The 23,399-nt window shown below is 43.3% G+C and overlaps 1 protein-coding gene across 1 annotated transcript in view; it reads right to left on the bottom strand.

Moving 5' to 3' along the window:
• Positions 1 to 12,060: 12,060 nt before the first annotated feature.
• Positions 12,061 to 23,399, bottom strand: part of slc25a26 (solute carrier family 25 member 26) — a 185,667-nt gene continuing 174,328 nt past the window's right edge. The window contains exon 10 of the mRNA XM_080728507.1: positions 12,061 to 12,209. Within this exon, the coding sequence (XP_080584633.1) occupies positions 12,113 to 12,209 (97 nt within the window). The 3' untranslated portion in view covers positions 12,061 to 12,112. The remainder of the gene's footprint in view (positions 12,210 to 23,399) is intronic.

Below are 23,399 nucleotides of genomic sequence, written 5' to 3'. Positions count from 1 at the left end.
AACTGCTACCTCAAACTGAGGCTGAATGTCCCCTCGACCCTCCCTGGGTTTTTTTTGGACTAAAATGAGGGAGCCGATGTGTGGGGGGGAAAGGGCAAAGGGGCGGGGGGTAAGCATCCGGAGTTTGAAGGCGGAGCTTGTGTGGGCGGCGTCCCATCTGAGCGTTATCAAGCTGTACATAGTTAAAGAGAAAGAAAAAAAACCTTCCCCTGGGAGGTGACCAATGGAAAAAAGATCCTAAGCTCCAAATAATGTGACTTGCATTTGAAGCATGCAAATGTAGGGAATGTTGTACAGTTATGTTGTCTGTGTGGTGCAAAAGGGGGTTAACAAAAAGAAAAAAGGAAGAGACAAAACAGAGAAATTATACCTTTGGACATTTTGAGTGTACATAAGAGTTTTCATATATATATTATATATTATATAAACTTTTACAGGAGAGTATTTGAATTTTATTCTGTGCATGACAAAGAAAAGGAGTGATGGTATTTTTGTTCTTTTTTTTTTTTCCTCAGATAAAAAAACAAAACGAGCTCAGTCTTTTTCCAGCTTTTACCAGCTTCAACTGCGGTGCCTTATTGCATGATCAAAGAAAACACAAGAAACCTGACTTATAATAATAGTCTGTTATCAAGAGATTTCCTTTTGTTTCAGTTTTTTTTTCTTTTCTTTTTTGTGAGAGAGCTACCGGTACACTCTTTATCATACAACAGATACACTTTATTGCACTTGAATGTTTTGACAAAAAAAGATAAAAATGAAAAAAATTAAACGCTGTCAACCATGGCCTTATCAGCAGTGGCTCTCAAACTGGACCCCCATCCAACTCTTTTTTTTTTTTTTTTTTGGTTGATTGGATATTTTATCGACACATATTTCAAAGTACAGCAGTACAACGAGCTAAGGGCTTTGCGCACAGGCCCGTTCTGTTTTTTTCCGTTTGCTGCATGATTAAAACGCATTGGATTTGGTGTGCAATGCTCTGCGGAATCCATGCTGCGGATCCGAAAAGGAGTCATAAAAGTAGTCAATGAGTTTTTTACCGCATGCGAAAAGACGCACAAATCGAACTGGGTTCGATCAGGGGGGAAAAAAAACGTACTACCGCAGCCACTTGCCGCATGGCAAATTCGGAGCAGGTGTGCATGAGGTCATCAGAGAATCATTGGTTTCTTTAAAATAAAAAATAAAATAATCGCGACTCTTTGCAAAGCCCTTTAAGAACACGACAAACGGATGACACACAAAAAAAGACAAAAGCTTGTTTCCACTGTGGTCCATTTAAAATCCAATATTCAACAACCGGAAAAAAATAATATCAGAAACCCGTAAAAGGGTCCATATTTGGGAAAGACCCCCACTTTGAGAACCACTGCCCGTTTCAGAACCCGCGACTCGCGCTCACACTGCTATCGCAATGAAGGAAGAAGAGGTTCCATGTAATTTATTTTGGTACGTCACTCACACGGTACAGGACAGGGGATGGGGGAGACGAGAGAGATAAAAAACTAGGACATTTTTAAAGCACTTTTTATGTATTCCTTTGTGAATGGCGTTGTACGGTATAGGAATGCAGATTATGTCCATGGTGTTTGTCAACGGTAAGGCAGGAACTGTTGTTCCCTCCCCCTACGCGGATCTTGCTATTAATCACTTCATCAGTAATGTAAACCCCGTCGACTCTAGGCTCATCCACTCCTTTCTAGGTACTCAAAGACGTTTACTGCAAAGCTGCTGTGATACTCTTTGGTCGGACAATGTGGTTCTCCTGATCTTAAAGGACAACTTTGTTTAGTTTTTTTACAACAAGGGTTCATATTTTAGAGAAAATAAAAGATGAGTGTTAAAATGTTTTCATTTACTGCTTCCTTTCGCTTTGGCGATTTATAACGATTTTGATTTCAGTGGGTGACAAGTGGCTCAATTTCTTTAATACTATTTACAGTAACACTACGAGCCCCCATAAGTCACATCTGCACATGAAAGACTGCGGTGCATCTTGGGAATGGGCTTATTGTGTCCAAAAAATACATTTTTAGCCATGTGTACGCATGCCCCCACCCACTGAAATCTAAAACATTTTAACACTCATCTTTTATTTTCTTTAATTACAATCTAAAATAATTATGAATCCATGTTGTAAAAAAAACTAAGTTGTCCTTTAAAAGCCAGTCAGTTTCTTCTAAAGGGAAACGCCTAAACCCCTGGTTCTGATCAAGCATATTGGAATGTATGCCCGGTGAAGTGACACACAATACTTTCAATGTCAACATTGAGGGAAGAAATACACAGAAGACACACTGTGATATTGATCTCTCCGCATCAGAACAATGGGATTTAGGATTTTCCTTTATTTGGCCGAGACACTTGACTTAAAGTGCACGTTTGTTAACCCGGTTGTTTGCCCACTGAGCTCTATAACTGTAACTACAGAAATAGTTTTAACAATGGTTCAAAGCCAAGTGGATGGCAGCATTCACAATGACTATATGAAAAGAAATGACAACGGTGAATGATAGTTATGGTTATAATTCTAGTGCTCAGTGTCAATGGCCCTAAGACTAGGGATGGGACGAAGTGATATTATCGTTTATCGTGATAAAAAAAACACGATAATCGTATTGTGGAGATGTACTTTATCGTGATATCGTCCTCAATCATGCACTGGGATCAATTCACCTTTTATTTGCCGGGCTGCATATCCGATACCACAAATATTGGTAAAAGGTACTTATAATATACTGTACGTACTTGATACAGTCTTTTTTTCCACTCTTAATCAAATGTCTTTGCCAAAAAAATAGCTGATCTACAAGCTCACAACGCGTCGCAATGTGATGCATTGTGAGCTTGTAGATCGGCCATTTTTTGGCAAATGTTCCGCCACAGGATAATGGATTTTGATTACCGCGATAATATCGTAAATCGCGATTTCTTTTGTCACAATAATCGTGATATGACATTTTCATATCGTCCCATCCCTACCTAAAACCCACCTAGTCCTACTGTTGTCAATGCTAGCCGGTACGGTACCTCTACCAGACTGTAAAATGGAAACAGGATCTTCTCCCAATATGCAGCAAGGATACTTGGCAGGCCATGCAAGTTCTCCTCAATAAACATTTTAATATGCACTCCGATACCAAGATAAGGATTTAATTGGCCTAAAACCTTTTATCTCTATATAAAAACCTGACTCATACTTCGCCGCGTGCAGAGAATAGCCGACAAGTTCACAGCAGCACGTCGTGGATGCTACGCGCCGTGGCGCGAGCTGGCAGGTCTGCTATTCTCTGCTCGCGATGGAGCATAAATCAGGAATCGGGGGGATGGTGACAGGTCTCTTTGTCGTGTCCTATCTATCGTGTTACTGCTGTCATGTGCCTCAACGCAAACAACTCGTGCGTTCACAAACAGGAACAGGAAAATGGCCAGTAATTAACGCCTTATTTTGTCAGATCACCACGCGGTAACGATACTGTAATAGAAACAAAATAACCTTGTCCACTACGGTACGGTCCATTGCATACCTTTTTTAAAGGGAGCTACTGATGTAACTTTCATTCTGTGAACCTTGTTGGGAAGCTTGTGAAACGTGCTTCTAACCAAACCTGGGGGATGTTAAATGCAGTGAAAATCCCCCCTGGCACCCCCGGATGCACTGGGGTGGGCTTCACCGCGACGCGGGTTAGCGTTCAAGCTAGTTAGCGTCGTCTTGACGTCCACTCTCGTCTTGTATTGGGTGCGCCACTGATTCTCAGTGTTCTCTCAAACCAGGGGTCCTTGAGGGTCCTTGAGGGTGTTCCGAGGAGTCCCCAGCAAAACATTATTGATAGTAATAGGAACCAATAGACCCCTTACAGATGTGTAACTCTAAGAGTCGTAAGACGGGTCTGTTCAGGTTCCATTCGTAAACTCTTCAAAGTTTGAGGATTTTACAGTCTAGAGTTTCATTTGAAAAAAAAATGTGGGTAATTTTATTGTTTACTCAGGCTTTTGGGAACAAGTGGCTTGATTCAGTATTTAGATATTTGATATAAAAATGTTATCAGACACACCCCCCCCCCCCCCCCCTCTTCCTATACCCATTGTAACTACATTTTAACCATGGTAGATTCATCGAAAATACCCGTCCTTGCGTCTGGTGACTGATATTGTCCTTACGTGAGGAAGCCGTGTTTTTTCAATTACTTTTTTTTGTGTTTATTTTTAATATTGTTTTTGGGGAAAAAAGTAATCGAAAAAACATGGCCTCCTCACGCATTAGGAGGGCAGAATGAATCACCAGAACCAAGGACAGGTGTTTTCAATTAATCCAACATGTTTATAATAAAGTTTGAAACAAACAAATGTCTGTTTTCACGAAAGCCTGAATAGACACCATTTTTAAAGTGAAATATCCGTTTGAGAACTAAACAAATATCTAGATTTCATAAATGGGTCTCTGTGGCCCAATGCATATCAAACTGTGGGGGTCCTTGAAATGAGAACGGGTTGAGAATCAATGGCGTATCAACGGTAGCTACAGTATAGTGGCCTTTACCTGAGGTCAGTTCAGTCGGAGGACACTTTCCTCTCGTTACTTGTGAATGCACCTATCAGAGGGTTGGACCAATCAGCGGTCCTCGTCGGGATAGGATAACGGTGCCAGTGTGGCCAGGCAGGGGTGAAGTGTGTTCATGTTCTGAGTAATTTATTGAAATGAAACCATTGTACCATTGTCAAAGCTATAAAAAAAAACATTTAAGTGTCTAACATGGCATTGAAGTGTCTAATAAAAAAGAATCACATTTTGCTATTATATGTGGCGTGTTTGTGCTTTGATATGACAATGTGAGGTATGTTTTGAATAGAGCGTTAAATGAGCTCGCTACTGCTAGCGCTGGTCTTCAACAGGGGGTCCGGGACCCCTAGGGGGTCCTCAGAGTTACTACAGCGAGTCCTCCAAATCTTTGTGTGATAGAAACTTTTTTTCTCCTTTTTTATATTAACTACTTGAACCCTTGCATCCATAAACTGAGAACTTCAGCCAAAAATAGCAGATCCACAAGCTCACAATGCCTCGCAGACTTTTTAGTACCTCTAAAATGACAAATTAAACATTGGCCAAATTGTCAAATATTAGAGGCAGAAATTGTGAAAATAGCAGATCTACATGCTCACAAGTTGTGAGCATGTAGATCTGCTATTTTCAAAATGGAACGGTGTTATACAAAATGTAATGCCTCAACTCTTAAGTGCTCGTAAGGGCGTCCCCAGTTAAAATATGATTGCTGAGAACCACTGCTATAGACTACTGAGACACTATACGGTTGATGTGTTCGCTACACGGTTTGATGTGTTTATCTTGCTTACTGTAAAAGGCACTCTGGATGAAGAGCTTCTGCAAAATGCCTAAATTGTTATGCAAACATTTGCCAACAACAGACATTCATTTATTTGACCCTTATTTATACAGGCCAAGTGCCGTACTGAGATACAAGGCCTATTTGACGAAGGGTGACCCGTTTAGTAACATGGAGGCTGTGTAGTAGGTGGAGACCTGGGTTGAACTCTAATTCGTTCTTTTATAATCTTATTTTTACATAGCGGTGGACAGTAACTAAGTACATTTACTTGAGTATTACTTGAGGCCAGACTGCTGACTCCCAAAATGTGCAAATGCCTCCACCATACAGAGGTTCTGATCATGAGTATCCGGCATGAGAAGCGATAAAGTGGATGTGAAGCCTTCCCCCCACTTCCGTTTCATTTTTACCGTCTCGCACATTTATCCTAATATAAATAACATTCATATAAGCATATGTATTGCTGCTTAATCAGAAATTATATTTTAAAATATATTTTCGTGAACAGAAATGCCAGCTTCCGTTACTCAGATTTCAGGAGGTGTAGTTCCAGACTATATACTGTAGCATTTGGAGATTGTAGAATAGTTGTCTGTCTACGCGAGACTACCACACTCCCCTTTGAAACCCAGTGTGGTAGAGTGCTCACTCCCCTTTGAAACCCAATGTGGTACAGAGCTGAGAGCTCACTCCCCTTTGAAACCCAATGTGGTACAGAGCTCACTCCCCTTTGAAACCCAATGTGGTACAGAGCTCACTCCCCTTTGAAACCCAATGTGGTACAGAGCTCACTCCCCTTTGAAACCCAATGTGGTACAGAGCTCACTCCCCTTTGAAACCCAGTGTGGTACAGAGCTCACTCCCCTTTGAAACCCAACGCGGTACAGAGCTCACTCCCCTTTGAAACCCAATGTGGTACAGAGCTCACTCCCCTTTGAAACCCAATGTGGTACAGAGCTAGACAGCTCGACCAGAAGAGACCTTACCTCAGGAGTGGTGAGTGTATTTACCACATGCCGGCTGCGTTAGGTTGATGGGAGGTTGCTCAGCAGTGTTGGCGACCACTGGATTTCATATCCTCGACAGGGATCCAGGCTCCATCAAGTCGCTTTTGGAAATATCCATCTCACGTGACCTGGAAGTGGAAATCCCTTTTCTCTCTTTTTTCTTTTTTTCCCCTTTTTTCTGTGTAGCAAACTATATTCATTGTATACAGTGGTAAAGACAACAAATAATGTACAAAATAGTTCAACTAATGAACAGTGTTTTCACCTTCTCTCACTCTAGGCATGACAACATAGTTATTTAAAGCATTTTATTTTGGAGCACCACAGTGTCGGTATTCGGTATCGGCAAGTACTCAAATTAAGTACTCGTACTTGTACTTGGTCAGCGAAAAAGTGGTATCGGGACATCCCTAGTGTGGAGTACATAAGCTCCATTGTTTGGTTATGGATTGTAGAGTTATTTGACAATAAATGTGACCATTAATCATCACGTAAAATGTCATAATGGTGACAGCCCTAACCACTAGGCTGGTAGGCTGGTAGGTAGGTAGAATAGATAGATATTGCAGTGCAGATCTGCTCCCCCCTGGGTTTGTTTGGAGTGGATTAGCCTCCGTCATGTTAACATATGGAGGTAAAGCTGCAGATTTAGCGGGTGGTGCCGCAGGGCAACACAGAGAGATGTATGGTCTCACAGGTGGAAATGTTTGTCACGCTTTCTGTCACCGGCCTGTTGGAAAACAATGGCTGGCATGTGATTGGTGGAGCCCCGGGGGGGAGGGGGGGCAGGGGCCCGTCAATCTACTTTTGACAAAGCATCCATCTGGAATGCACATTCTGGGCCCACGCCGCTCCCGCGCTCCACAGCGAAATAATTTAAGCATAAGTAGAAAAATATGTTTGCTGTCTGTGGTGGCTTAGGGGGGTTGACGAGGCGAGCCCGGCTGGGAGATGAGTTTTTATGCGTTTGTGGTGCGAGCAGTGTCTAACGTTAATTCTTCTTTAAGCTCGGGGGTCTTTGGGATTGTGTCTTTGAGAATTCCCCCTGTTTGGAAGGGATTGCTTTTCCATAACCACCATGACGGACCATATGTAGCGCGCTAAATGCTTAGTCAGCTGCTGCTGCTCCGAGTGGCTTTTGTTAGGAAACATTCCCATAACACTTTACGGCTTGGTCATCATGATGCATTCTGAGACATCACAGAGTCACCGTATAGGAGTACATACCAATAAGTGCATCATAGGACACGCATGTCACACTGTAAAGCATTATGAATCTGACATGATCAGGTGATGAGGATGAGTTATATATTTACCACTACCACTATGTTTCTTTTACTAATTACAAAATGTACTTTATACCAGTGGTCCAGGGACCACCTGTAGACTGGCCACCTACACTTGTAGGGTGAAATAGCAAAGTTAAATGCAGTACATTGGACCATAGTGGTGTTTTTCTTGTTCAGCCCAATGACTACAATTCTTAGTATAATTTATAGTAGGCCCACTGCCAACAGTTTTCCAACGTTTGGCTTTTCAAGTTTTCATATATTTGTTCTGTACACACAGTTCTTATGTTATGCTTCTCTACTGATTTGTAACACACACAAAACTGTGTCTTAGGACTTTTGATTTGTTGTTACCAACATATTTATGAGATCGGCCATTTTCCCTATTCTAGGAAAGAGTTTTGAAATCTTCTGCAGCATTTTATGTTGAAAGAATTGCCCTCTCTGTGTACATATCCATTGCCGTACGCCAGTAAAGGCTTGCCCCGAAAGTGGCCAAGCTTATACACTAGATAGATGGGCTATTTTCCGGGGCTAGAAATGTCAAAAAAATAATTCTGGACAAAAGTGCCCTTATAGAATTGTTAGCCCCTGCCCCTGCAACATTGTCTGTACGTGCCTGCTTTACAGTGCCATTACCAGTGTTGCCACGTCTCATCTTAAGCGACTTTCTTTGGGCTTGTTCATTCTGTAAAGTGGCTTGTAAATGTGTTTGTAGTGGGTTGTGATTTTTTGGGCTTGTTTCTAAAGTGTAGTTGCTTTGTCGTTTAAACCAGAGACATTTTAATGTCAAGAACGGTGCCATGGCATTGGTCTGACATCTCTTGTTCCTACATCCCATTACTATGCCTAAACCTAACCCTAAAACCTTAACCCTAACTAAATTAGGACAAATGAGATGTAGGACTAATGAGATGTAGGACTTATGGGCAGTCCCCTCAAGAACCCCCAAATTAATATATTCGCCCACGGACCTCCATCTGACAATATTTGATGTCATCTGACAATATTTGATGTCAGGGACTCCCCATACGAGATTTGTGTTGTTAACATTGTACTTTCCGATACATAACCCAGACGCTTGTTTCGCGCACGAAACCTGGCAAACGGCGGCTATCACAGATGTTGTCAGGTGGTTGGATGAGCTCAGCTCAGCGGGGCTCCGAGGGGAACGTTACAACACTGAGACATGACTCTGTTGTCTCTCCCTGGTGGCTCTTAAGACATTTAGACCGAGAACGCATTATTTTGTGCTTTAACTATTAAAAAATAGCAGATATACAAGCTCACAGCGCGGCACCGAGTGCCGCGCTGTGAGCTTGTAGATCTGCTATTTTTGAAAAATTGTGAAAATTCGAAATTTGAATATTATATAAGTGTCTTCTAAATCCTTCTAGGGTTAGGGTTTTTTTTTTTTTTTTTTTTTTTAAACCTGTTTCTATGTCAGTGATCTCTCAAGAATAGAGAGGGCGCTGTTTTTCCCCTTTTCTTTGATGATGGTTAGCCAGATTGTCAGTGGTTCTCAGACTTTTTCAGGTCATGGACCCCCAAAATGACTATGTATTTGGCCATCTCAAAATGTTGTTCCACGGACCCCCATGAAGCAAAGATTTGAGTTCAAAATGTTCGTTTAAAAAATAAAATAAAAAGAAAATGCACAGATTTTCACGACTTTTCAAAAATAGCAGATCTACAAGCTCACAGCGCGGCACTCGGTGCCGCGCTGTGAGCTTGTATATCTGCTATTTTTCATAATGGTTAAAGAGGTAGAAGTGACAATGATGCGTTCCCGTTCTGTGTGGGTTAAGCACAGGTGGCTCCATTCAACGTGCAACGTTGCTGGAAAAAATATGGCAAGGACACTAAACGTCAAACATCTCTACAAGACGAACCGTTCTAGACGGAGCTTTAAAAAGCTCAACTTTTTATGTTTCTTTTTCTCCCTTAGCTATTTCCACTATTTTTGTCAATTTTGGAAAAGTCGTAAAAAAGAACGTGCCTGTAATGACATGACCAAAATAAGGGAGGCCAGGTGTTTCCAAGTTCATCTTTGGTAATAATACATATTATCCAAAAGTATGTTAGATCTGCTATTTTTGAAAAATCGTGAACATTTAAAATTTTGACCCGATTCTATAAGTGTCTTTTGAATGCTTCATGTTTCTATGTCAGCAATCTGGCCAGCCATCGTCAAAGAAAAGGTCCTTTTCACTCAACTGGAGCTCAGTTAGTCTGTTCTTGAGAGACTACTATGTCAGTGGTTCTCTAACGTTTTTCATGTGAAGGACCCCCAAAACGATATGTATTTGGCCACGGAAACCCCATCTCAAAATATTTAGTTCCAGGGACCACACAGAAGCAAGATTTGAGTTACAAACGTTCGCTTTGAAAATACATAAGATTTGCACACATTTTCACAACTTAAAAAAAAAAAATAGCAGATCTACAAGCTCGCAGCGCGGCACTCGGTGCCGCGCTGTGAGCTTGTATATCTGCTATTTTTCAATTGTTAAAGCAACTGGATCTATTTCGAACTCAGGTTCTTTCCCCCCCCCCCATTTCCTGGAAAGGTTTGGACATACAGTACTGAACATACAAGTTTTCCGCCCCGCCAACGACGTACATAAGTAGCCCACAGGGACACAACATGATCAGCAAAGCACACACAGGTACACAATGTCATAAAAAAAAGAGAAAAGACAGTCTTTAATGCTGTAATTCAATCATTCCCTCGCGCACCACATCATGTGTCCCCGCAGTACAAGATGGGTTTCATAAGCAGTCCCTTGGGACAGGACAGGGTGTGGGTTTCATTTGGGGAGAAAAAGAAAGAAACAAAACATTGTGCCATTAAACAAGAGGAACCCGGGCTGTTAAAACTGAAGTCTCGGTGCAGGAATGAAGAGCTCAAGAGGGACGGAGGGACGCATGGTTCGTCCTCGTCGAGCACCAGGTGTCCCCCCTGCACTTTTGGGGGCCGGGTTTGGGTCCTCCTCAGGGACCCTTCAACATCCAGAGAAGTCTCTCTCTATCGCTCTCTCTCTCTCTGCCCAGGCTAGACCTGGGGGACGGAGGGCCATGGGTGGGGGGTAGTGTGGCCCAGCATGCCTATCGTACTGGTTCTCACGTCACTAGCCCCTTTTCCACTACGAGGTGGAACCAGAACTTTCCAGAACCTGGAAAGTTCTGGTTCCGCTTTTGTTTCCATAGCTCACTGCCCAGTTTCAGATAAGGTTCTGGGAACCTTTATTAGGTCCTGCTCTTGATGTAGAACTAAACCTGAGTTTGCTGAGCTGCTACCTAAGTCTGGTTATATGGAAACTTAAGCAGAACTTCAAGGAAAGTTCAGGTTCTAGTTCTGGTTCGGCCCTGTAGTGGAAAATGGGCTAATGTTGGGGCTCTGGGGACCACCAAATGGACCCTTGCGGGTCTGTAACTCTGAGAGTGTAACTCGTTTTTCTAAGAATGTAACAAGTGAGTGTATCAAGTGGAACAAGTGTATTTAACTATCAATCACACACCCCGTGAAGCCTCGACTTCACGGAGGTTTGTTTTTGGCGCATTCCAAAGTCAATCATTTTGATGACCGGGCGATGAGCTGCCGAGTCCATCCGGTAGGAGACATAAAAGAGTCAAAGAGTCTCCTGCTTTGAGCAGCCACCTGGATCATCAAGGTATTGGCTCAGGAATGCGATAAAAACTAAAAAGATCTCCATGAATTCAAAGCTTCACGGCGTGTGTAATCGATAGAAAAATATGGGTGAACTTGTTTTGGGGTGAACTACAGTATGAGTTTAACAATGAGAAGCTAACAGTGTGGATCGTGGTTCCCAAGGATGATAAAAAAAGAGTCTCTGAGTTTACGGTCCCGAAGGGTCATATCTTGGACCCCTTGGTGGGCCTCCGGACCCCTGCTATACAGTCGTGGCTAAAAGTATTGGCATCCTTGCATTTGTAAAACAGAAAAAAAAAAAAAAATCTTCAAGAAGCTTGGCAAATGAAAACATACAGTATTTGGTTTGCAGAGGAACACAACATAAAACTAGAATAAATACAGAATCCTAGCTCATTCTACACAGAAACTTGCATAAATACTAAAATACACTGTACTTGAATTTCAAGCAGGCTGTTCACCTGGAAATCACCTGTGGTGAGTCCAGTTGACTTTAATCTTTAGTAACCACTAATCCACCCAGTTTAAAATGAGTAAATCCCTCATTCTGCTGTTTTGTGTCACACACTGAGCATGGACAAAACACAAAAAGGAGAGAATTATCAGGAGGTCAGAGGTCAGATTGCAGCCAAACATGGACAATCTGAAGGCTCCAAGTCCATCTCCAGAGACCTTGATGTTCCTGCACAATCTAGATGACTGTGCGTTGTGTGTGTTTTTTAAACAAATGCAAGGGTGCCAATACTTTTCGCCACGACTGTAGGAGGCCTCCGGACCTGGGGTTGGGGACTCCTGCTATAGCAGGCTGCGGCGGACCTTCTCGTAGGCTCCCAGGAAGATGAAGCCTCCCACGCTGATGAAGGTCATCCTGGGCACGCCTCCTGCAAACAGCCTGCAAAGGAGAGATACAAGACGATGACAGCCATTAGGGCTGTGTAAATGTGACCAAAATCAGTCTGTCAGTCACGTCACACGTCGCACTTTTCCCCTACTCATATCTCCACCACCGTTGCCCCGATCCATGCCAAACTTTGCACACACACTCCTTGGCTGCTAAACCACAACCCCACCCATAGGCGATTTTATAGGGGGTGCAAAGGGTGCACTTGCACCCCCTGGCCACAAGGGGGGTGGGGGGGGGGTGAAAAACCTCATAACGTCATTGCAAGTTTTGACTAATTTCTACGGAGCAAAAAAGTGTTGCCAGCGGTGGAAAAAGTACTCGAATTTCCTACTTAAGTAAAAGTATGTTTTATGTATGTTTTATAATATTATAATTTATATCTGCAAAGTAACCACAGTTGTAAGAACTAATTGAGTAAAAATACAATATTTGAATCCGAGATGTAATGGAGTAGATAGGCCTAGTACAGTACTGGAAATTGGACATACTCAAGTAAAGTACAAATGCCTACAAGTGCAGTCAGTACTCAAGTAAGTAAATGTATTTTACACACACGTTGTTGCAAAATAAGTAAATAGATCATATAGACATATGCTCATGGTGTCAAGAAAAAACACCTGTTTTTGTTTACATTGTGTTACAATCAGGTAAAAAAGAAACCTTAGAAACCCGTTAAAACAACAGGATAAACCGTACAAAACCCAAAAGAAATTTCACACGCTAGCACGCGTGGGAGGCTCTCTCCATTCCGACATGTCGCCACTCCGAAATTGACTTCTTATTGTCGGAGTGGCGACACTCCCATGGGCCTAAGGTTTAGGGTTAGGGTTAGAGATAGGGTTAGTGTCGGAATGGAGACATGTCGGAAAGGAGACATGTCGGAGTGGAGAGATGCACTCAGCACGCGTGCATGAGGAACTCAGCATGTCTTGCACCCCCTGTCAGAAGAGGCTAGAATCGCCCATGACCCCCACCCCTCATTTCTCACATGGCCCTCTTCATGGCTACACGAATGTGGATATTTCTGAAGCTGGACATTTCTTTGTGCGATTGGGGCTTGCGGCCACACGAAATCGGATATTTCGTCTGCTAAACTGGATGGTTTTGAAACCTGATAAACAAGTGAAGATTTAAAAAAATATCTGAATCACTGGATCTGTGTAGGCATGAAAACCGGAGTTGCTCTGAAGACAATCATGTGAAGTGTGTGCGTGAGTGCACAGCTCCATGCATGGGAGAGAGTGAGAGAGAAAGATAGTCACAACACACACACATGCACACACACACACGCTGACACACACACGCGCGCACAACCAAGCCTGCACGCATGCTTGTTCTTCTATGGCAGGGGTCTTCAACAGGGGGTCCGGGACCCCTAGGGGGTCCTCAGAGTTACTACAGGGGGTCCTCCAAATCTTTGTGTGATAGAAACTTTTTTCTCCCTTTTTTATATTAACCACTTGAACCCTAGTGTCCTTATTCTGAGAACTTTAGCCAAAGAGCTTTGCTGTAGAGGGGAAATACGAAAATGTGGGATCCGGAAAAAGATCCAGGGTATCGGGCGTGGAGAGAGAGAGAGAGAGAGAGGTCTCTGGGAACCAATCTAACATCGGTTCACGATGAGCCTATACGAGGCACTTTTAACCCATTTAGGCCTAGAATCATTGAATGCTTTAACCAGTGAAAAATAGCAGATCTACAAGCTCACAGCGCGGCACCGAGTGCCGCGCTGCGAGCTTGTAGATCTGCTATTTTTGAAAAAGTCGTGAAAATGTGTGCAAATCTTATCAATACGTGTATTTTCAAAGCGAACTCAAATGTTGCTTCTGGGTGGTCCCTGGAACTCGATATTTGAGATGGGGGTCCGTGGCCAAATACAGATCATTTTGGGGGTCCATCACATGAAAAGGTTTCAGAACCACTGACATGGTAGTCTCTCAAGAACAGACTAACTGAGCTCCAGTTAAGTGAAAAGGACCTTTTCTTTGACGATGGCTGGCCAGATTGCCGACATAGAAACATAGGTTTTTCAAAAAAAAAAACCTTAGAAGGATTCAAAAGACACTTATAGAATCAGGTCAAAATCGGGTCAAAAATTCAAATGTTCACTATTTTTCAAAAATAGCAGATCTACAAGCTCGCAGCGCGGCACTCGGTGCCGCGCTGTGAGCTTGTATATCTGCTATTTTTTAGTAGTTAAAGCATGAAATAATAATACACAATATAGTGTACCCGTTCCGAACGGGTTTAAGGGGTGCAAGCGGCCTTCGCAGCCCGTTTCGGGGGGCCCCGGGGCCCCCGACAAGAAGCTGTTGACGTTGCAGGGGTCAGAGGATGCGATGACGGGCCATGAGAGAGCTGCCTCCGCTCTCCCAAGGCCCCCCCCGCTCCTCACAGCTGTTTTTGGGATTAGGCCTCAAACCCCCCCCCCACCCACCCCCCAAAAGGGCCTCAGCGGACCCTCTCTCTCTCCCTCTCTCTGTGCATGACGGATGGCCAGATGACATCCCCACACGTCCCTGTGCTGTCCATTCTTCCCTCCGTCTATTTCCAGCGGTGGTGGGACAGTCCATTTTTTACTGACTAATGTGACTATTCGTATTTTTAGTATATTTCAAAAGGCAAATATTGTACTTTTCTGTGGGGATAAGTACATTATGAATTAACTACTCCAGCCCCATTTCAAATATTAGTCGAAAATGGCATCACAATGTGAGAAGTTGTGAGCTTGCAGGTCTGCTGCCTTTACCATTATCCATCCATCCATCCATCTTCAACCGATTATCCAGAATCGGGTCGCGGGGGGTAACAGTTCCAACTGAGACTTCCAGATTTCCTCGTCCCCGAGCAACTTCCTCCACTCCCTCAGGGAGTTATACCGAGGCGTTCCCAAGCCAGTTTGGAGATGTACTCTTTCCACCTGGTCTTTGGTCTGCCACGGGGTCTCCTCCCAGTGGGACGTGCATCGAGGACCTTCCTAGGAAGGCGCTCGGGGGGCATCCGTACTAGATGCCAGAACCACCTAAGCTGACTCCTTTCCAAGTGGAGGAGCAGCGGTTCTACTCCAAGTCTCTCTCGGGGGACTGAACTTCTCACCCTATCTCTAATACTATTATTAATATGTGTTTTTTTTTTAATGCCAGGAAAAAACGTTGATCTTTCTCGTGTCTAAATGTCAATACATTGATAATGAAACTATTTTCAGTAGTGAAAACAGCCAATCTACAAGCACACAACGCCTCACACCCGCGAGGCGTTGTGTGTATCTGACTCATGACTGTGTAGATCTGCTGTTTTCACTACTTTTGTGCGACGGCCTTGTATGATGAAGCAGGGCTTTACTTTGCGAAAGAACGTACACATTTGAAACTTGGAGATACAAGGTTTCCAGACAACGACGACGATATGACCTTTTTTGACTGTTTAGATGGAACTTCTCACCCTATCTCTAACACTATTATTGATATGTGTTTTTTTTTTTAATGTCAGGAAAATCGTTGATCTTTCTCGCGTCTAAATGTCAATACATTGATAACGAAACTTTTTGCTTTTGCATACTTGCAATATCTTACCAGGAATATCTCTATACTTTACTATACTCAAGTGCTGGAGTTGAGTTCTTTCCTCACTACTGTACTGTACTGTCCAGCCAGCCGTGCCCCCCTTCAGCTGGCACCAATCGTCTGGCATTTCCATCCGTCTCCGCCTTGTTCCTGCCATGTCGTCTGATATCACTCCTTTAACCCATTCAGAACGGGGTACACTATACTGTGTATCATTATTTTATGCTTCAACTATTGAAAAATAGCAGATATACAAGCTCACAGCGCGGCACCGAGTGCCGCGCTGCGAGCTTGTAGATCTGCTATTTTTGAAAAATCGTCAAAATTAGAATTTTGACCCGATTCTATAAGTGTCTTTTGAATCCTTCTAAGGTTCTTTGAAAAACCTATGTTTCTATTTCAGCTATCTGGCCAGCCATCATCAAAGAAAAGGTCCTTTTCTTGAGAGACTGCTATGTCAGTGGTTCTCAAACCTTTTCATGTGAAGGACCCCCAAAATGATATTTATTTGGCCACGGACCCCCATTCAACATATTTAGTTCCAGGGACCACCCAGAAGCAAAATTTTAGTTACAACCCTTCGCTTTGAAAATACATATATTCAAAGATTTGCACACATTTTCACGACTTTTTCAAAAATAGCAGATCTACAAGCTCACAGCGCGGCACTCGGTGCCACGCTGTGAGCTTGTATATCTGCTATTTTTCACTGGTTAAAGCATTCAATCATTCTAGGCCCTAAATGGGTTAACACATGCTCGCTCTCTCCCGTCTGTTCGTGTCCTCTCTCTCTCTCTCTCTCTCTGTCAGCTGGACATCCATTCTAACTGGTTGGACTGTGATTCGCTTACTAAGACCCCATGTCTGCCAAAACGCCCCCACACTCATCTGGTGGTGTTGCTGTCCAAGCCAGATGTAATGGAGAAAGACTGTGTGTGTGTGTGTGTGTGTGTGTGTGCGTGTGTGTGTGTGTGTGTGTGTGTGTGTGTGTGTGTGTGTGCGTGCGTGTGTGCGTGCACCTGCGTACAGTATGTGCACATTCGTTATTGGTGTGAGCGTATTCGTTTTCCAAGCAAGCGAGCTTGCAACTGACAAGACGTTTGACTACTCACTGCTGTGCTGCTGCACATGGACTACCAGTGTTTAAACTTAAAGCTATACTATGTAACTTTTTTAATAAAACAAATCTTAAAATTGTCCCAACTATTAAATTGCTAAAGTTTTAGAACACCCACTCCGTTCATTTCAGCCCAAAAGCCTTTTCTTATTATGTTTTCTACTGAGCCGTGTGGCCGTGAGGAGGGTTGCATTTCCAGGCAAAATTACCAATCACAGCGCGGAGCATACACTGCCGGCCAATCACAGCGCGTCTTGCTGTCTTCTCAGGAAGTAGCTTGCCTCAACATAACAACAGCATTTACCCTGGTGAAGGAGTCCGTTCTCCCGAACGCCTGATCGGAGAGGAATGCGGGACGCCTCTACAAATGCGTCTCGGCGAGGCGAGGCGGACGCGGTGGTCTGAAGGACCGGTCCGCAGCGAAAAACTGCCCCCAAAAAAGTTACTAGTTACTTTCCTAGTTACCAAATTACGAAAGTAACTAGTAATTAACTAGTAGTTAACTAGTAATGCAAAATAATAATACAAAAATAAATACAAGTTTTTCTCTACCATCCCTGCAGTGGTAGATCGTTCTAGCCTCCTCAAATGTATTTTTGAGATAATCTCCCATTTTATCATATTCAATGTCCAGGTAGTTGGAAAATGTCTTTCTGCACTGTGGCAATGGGCAGCGTGAACTAAACAACATACCTGGAAAACCGTTTAGTTGAGTCTGGGGGACATGCTGTGGCGATATTTAAAATACTGTCGTTGTCGGGTGAAAACCTTGTATGTCCAAAACCGTTCGTTTTGCATTCATCATTTTAAAAATGATTTAAACTAGTGAAAACAGCCGATCTACAAGCACACGCCTCCCACCGCGAGTGGGAGGCGTGTGCTTGTAGATCTGCTGTTTTCACTAATTTTGTGAGACGGCCTTGTACGATGAAGTAGGGCTAATTATTCTCCACAAAGTTAAAATAAGGATTATATTGTTCAAGCTGCCTTGTTCTCTCGTCTGCATATGTGTGGTGGCGTTGCACTTGTGTGTGCAAGCATTTGGAAAGTTTGTGTGTCTTTTCCCATAAGGCCCGCCCAAGTCTGTCTCTCAGGGCTAAAGTGGCTTATGTATGTTTCATAATATTATAATTTATATCTGCAAAGTAACTAGTAACTAAAGTTTTCAAATAAACGTTGTGGAGGAAAAGTACAACATTTGGATCCGAGATGTAGTGTAGTAGAAGTAAAAGTATACATTGTACTAAAGTACGTAACTCTTAAATAAATGTACTATAGTTACTTTACACCACTGTGTAGAGCAGGGGTCTTCAACGTTTTCAGGCCAAGGACCCCTTAGTTGAGAGAGAGATGAAGCAGGGACCCCCACAACCTGTTCATAGATTCAATATAGTTATAAGTTACAATATAGTACGATCATCACTGTATTTTGGATTCATGTCAATTTGTGTTTTCAGATATTTAACCACTTGAACCATCATAACCTAATAACTTTGACCTTTCACTCTGTACTTAGACTGCTCTTTTTCCCATCTACACCAAATCTCTTTGCCAAAAATAAATAGCCAATCTACAAGCTCGTAGAGCTTGTAGATCTGCTATTTTTGGCTACAGGTCTCAGAATATGGACACTAGGGTTCAAGTTGTTAATATAAAAAGGATTGGAAGATTTGGAGGACCCCCTGTAGTAACTGTTGAAGACCCCTGGTGTAGTGCATGTGTGCGCATGTCTGCGGCTAATCTTGCAAACTCCTGCAATGGGATCAGTGTCATACATCATGCTAGCAGGCCAAGGAACTCCATTCCTAAATAGTTTTCTAAATCTCAGAGCATCCAGGCTAGGACGCACGTACGCGCGGCTATGGAGCTGAACTAGACAACTGGCATATTGCGCAAGTGCTCTTTCACACGTAACCCAACATCACAAGACCATGGGAACACAATTGAACTATTACCGTCTTCTATTTGTTTCCATTGTGGTCTGGATATGAAGCCTACACACATGCATGGAGTAGAGTAAACCTTTTACCCATTTAGAACGGGTACACATTATTGTGTATCATTATTTTATGCTTTTTAACTATTGAAAAATAGCAGATATACAAGCTCACAGCGCGGCACTCGGTGCCGAGCTTGTAGATCTGCTATTTTTAAAACATCGTGAAAATTTGAATTCTGACCCGATTCTATCCACCTCTTTCCACGGGAGTTTGCTGGAGGCGACTGGAGATTATTTGGACCACACTTCCGGTTTAACAGCAGACCTAAAGCTCACGTCGCGTCGCAGATGCAGCCTGTTGTGAGCTTTTCACACTCGCCTGCGGCGCCGGAAGCTCGGTACAGCGTCTGCGCAATGCACTATGGGGCGTTGGAAACTCGTGGATAAGTGTCTTTTGAATCCTTCTAAGATTTTTTGAAAAACCTGTGTTTCTATGTCAGCAATCTGGCTGACCTTCGTCAAAGAAAAGGTCCTTTTCACTTAAATGGAGCTCAGTTAGTCTGTTCTTGAGAGACTACTATGTCAGTGCTTCTCAAACCTTTTCCCGTGAAGGACCCCCAAAATGATATTTATTTGGCCACGGACCCGCATCTCAAAATATTTAGTTCCAGGGACCACCCAGAAGCAAAATTTTAGTTACAAACGTTCGCTTTGAAAATACATATATTCAAAGATTTGCACGACTTTTTCAGGACTTTTTCAAAAATAGCAGATCTACAAGCTCGCAGCGTGGCACTCGGTGTCGCGCTGTGAGCTTGTATATCTGCTATTTTTCACTGGTTAAAGCATTCAATAATTCTAGGTTAGCCCGAGACCCGAAAGAGAAATGTGATGCTTCCCCGGGACGCAAACTATAGTGAAAATAGACAAAATCTACATGCTCAAATGTAGTGTGTGAGCTTGCAGCTTCTAAAAAGTATTATTTTCACTACTTCTAAAAAGTATTTTTTCCCCCCTCTAAGTAATGGATTTTGTTTTTATGGAATTCTTCTGAAAAAAAGTAACATTTTAGGAATTAGTTTTTCACGTTTTTTTTAGATTATTTTGGAAAATCTCTTGACATAATAATCAAAATGGAGGAAACAAAGAATATCACGACCCATACAAACATGTGTCCGCCACGCACATATGGTTCCCAGGGCCCACTGCTTGGGGAAACAGTGGTGTGTAGAGGAGCAGGCCCTTCATGCTGGTTGGATGACTTTCACAGAGCGACTGATCAGCTGGTCCACACACTCTGGCCGTATGCTCTAATCTAATTGCTTTATTATTTTCATGTCAAATGTGGACTGATATGAGGCGGCGGCCGCTGTCATCCAAATTCCACGGTTGATTCGTGTTCCCAATCCACCCCTGTGCAAACATAATTGTCACAAGGCCTTAAAAATCAGCGTGCGCACATGCGCGCACGCACACACACACACACACACACACACACACACACACACACACACACACACACACACACACACACACACACACACACACACACACACACACACACACACACACACACACACACACACACACACACACACACACACACACACACACACACACACACACTAGACTAGGGCATTCACCAAATATTCGAATATTCGAATAGCAAAGTCACTATTCAACGTTGTTCACCGGAGTCGAATATTTGTTTATTTTTATTGTTTTCTCTTTAAAAAATATATACTGTATTTTATAAAGCTTGGCTATAGATAGGAAGTCATAAGAATGAGTTGTCAATGCCCCTGGTGGATGAATCTGTTAATGCTCTATACCAGGGGTTCTCAAACCTTTTTAGGCTGTGACCCCCAAAATAAACATATTTGAACTGGGGACCCCCACCCTGACAAGCACTCTGTTCCGCAGATAAATATTGTGAAAATAGCCGATCTACATGCTCACAACGCCTCGCGTTGTGAGCATGTAGATCGGCTATTTTCACAATGTTCGCCTCTTTCTAGCATGTAGATCGGCTATTTTCACAACTAGAAGCTCGGCCGCCCGAAGGGCGGCCGAGCGTCTAGTCGGCGACCTGGCCAACTCGGGAACAATGTAAATAGGGAATGAATGCCCCGCCCTTTAATGCAAACCCCATTATACCTGTTGTCATAGGATCCGTTTTGACCATCTGTTTGCGTGTGTCCATTTATGCCCATATATGGAGAGATATGTCTGTCTACGTCCATTTTCTGACATATATGGAGATCTCTGTAGGACCTGGTTTGACCATCTGTTTGCCTGTGCCCATTTATGCCCATATATGGAGTTTGCGACCTGGCCAACTCGGGAACGATGTAAATAGGGAATGAATGCCCCACCCTTTAATGCAAACCCCATTATATGGAGATCTCTGTATCTGTCTGTGTCCCTTTTATGCCCATATACTCTATCTGTGTCCATATTTTATGCCCATATGCCCATATATGGAGATCTCTGTATCTGCCCATATGCCCATATATGGAGATCTCAGTCTGTGTCCCTTTTATGCCCATATATCTGCGTCCATTTTATGCCCATATGCCCATATATGGAGATCTCTGTATCTGCCCATATGCCCATTCTCTGTATCAGTCTGTGTCCCTTTTATGCCCATATACGGAGATATCTGTCATGGAGATCTCAGTCTGTGTCCCTTTTATGCCCATATATCTGTCTGTGTCCCTTTTATGCCCATATACGGAGATATATCTGTCTGTGTCCCTTTTATGCCCATATACGGAGATATCTGTCGGGTCGAGGCAAGGCCCCTGTATTGCCCATATATGGAGATCTCTGTATCTGCCCATATGCCCATATATGGAGATCTCAGTCTGTCGGGTCGAGGCTAGGCCCCTGTATCTGCCTGCAGTGATGTCACAATGACTCTGTGCTTGCGCCCGGCACTGCAGTGATGTCACAATGAGTCAGCGCTTGCGCCGATTTTGCGCCGATTTCCGCATAAGGAGATTCCGAACGTTTCGCGCCGGTTAGGGAAAACCGCGCGTCGGGTCGGGTCGAGGCCCGGCACTGCACTCCATGCCGCGGCGGGGAACGCGCGTGCCGAATCTGAAGCCGGTGGGACGAACGGTTCTCGAGATACGCGGATTACAAACACACACGCAGAGACTTCTCGCATTTATAGATAGATGTTCGCCTCTTTCTAGCATGTAGATCGGTTATTTTCACAATGTTCGCCTCTTTCTAGCATGTAGATCGGCTATTTTCACAATGTTCGCCTCTTTCTTACTTAATATTTGCCAGTTTAGTCAGTCCTGTCGAATATTCGACTATTCAAATACTTTGAGGTTGAATAATTCGAATACTAAAAAAAACACTTTTCGTGAATGCCCTAACACACACACGCGATGGAGGGAGGTACGGTGTGTCCTGGGGTATATTTGAGCTCTTCTCAGCGCAGCGTTCTATTTCATATTCTGTATATTCATTGTTGACAGACTGTAAATATATGAATTAACATTAAGAATTGTTGATAGTCTGTGCATGTTTATTCATATACACCGTGATGATAGACTGTTAACCCATTTAGACCCATGAGGACGATTCTAAAAACACCTTCTAAAATTACTGTACCTTTCTACTGTTCTGCCCGACAGTGAAGATATTTTAGTGATTATGTAGCGAGGAAAACGTTGAGATAACAGCCATTTTGGTTAGAACTGACTGAAAATAACTTTGTACTTCAGGTTTTAAAATGATAATGAATGATTTTTTCAAGTGTCCAAATAAATTCCAAATATTATCCAAATATCTCACGGCACCCCAGGATGCCCCGTCACCCACTTTGAAGACCCCTGTCTTATGGAACCACCTGTAAGGGGGGGTTGGGGGGGAGGGTTTTATGGGCTTCTCCATTTAGAAACGGGGTCACAAATGGCCTTACCTCCAATACATCAATTTTGTCAACTGCAAAGCTGTACAAGGTGCCAAGCATGTCAGCGGATCTCCCAACCATCTCAACCATTCCCACAACCCCCGCGTTTCAGAATGCTCCACCCCCCCTCCCCCCCCTCCCCCCGGCCCTAGATGCGGCTGTTTTGGGAAGGCAGGCGGTCGGAGGGGCGAGGTAGGTGTGCGCATGTGTGTGTTGAATGTGTGTTGAACGTGTGTGTGTGTGTGTGTGTGTGTGTGTGTGTGTGTGTTTGTGTGTGTTGAATGTGTGTGTGTGTGTGTGTGTGTGTTGAATGTGTGTGTTGAATGTGTTTGTGTGTGTGTGTGTGTGTGTGTGTGTGTGTGTGTGTCTGTGTGTGTTTGCTTGCTTGCTTGCGTGATTGTGAAAGCGAGGGGGAGACATTTGGGAGAGATAGTGTGAGAGCGTGTGCATGCAGTGGTGTAAAGTAATTAAGTACTTGTACTAAATTACCGTACTTTTTACTTTACTGGAGTACTTGCGATTTTCAATACTTTTACTTCTACCTCACTACATCTCAGAACCAAATATTGAGCCTTTACTCCACAACAAGTATTTGAAAACTTTAGCTACTACCGTAGTTACTTTGCAGATG

This window comes from Nannobrachium achirus (genome assembly GCF_963921795.1).
Source record: "Nannobrachium achirus genome assembly, chromosome: 6".
NCBI lineage: Eukaryota > Metazoa > Chordata > Actinopteri > Myctophiformes > Myctophidae > Nannobrachium > Nannobrachium achirus.
Note: the sequence above shows the minus strand (reverse complement) of the source record. Positions and strands in the feature narration are given on the sequence as shown.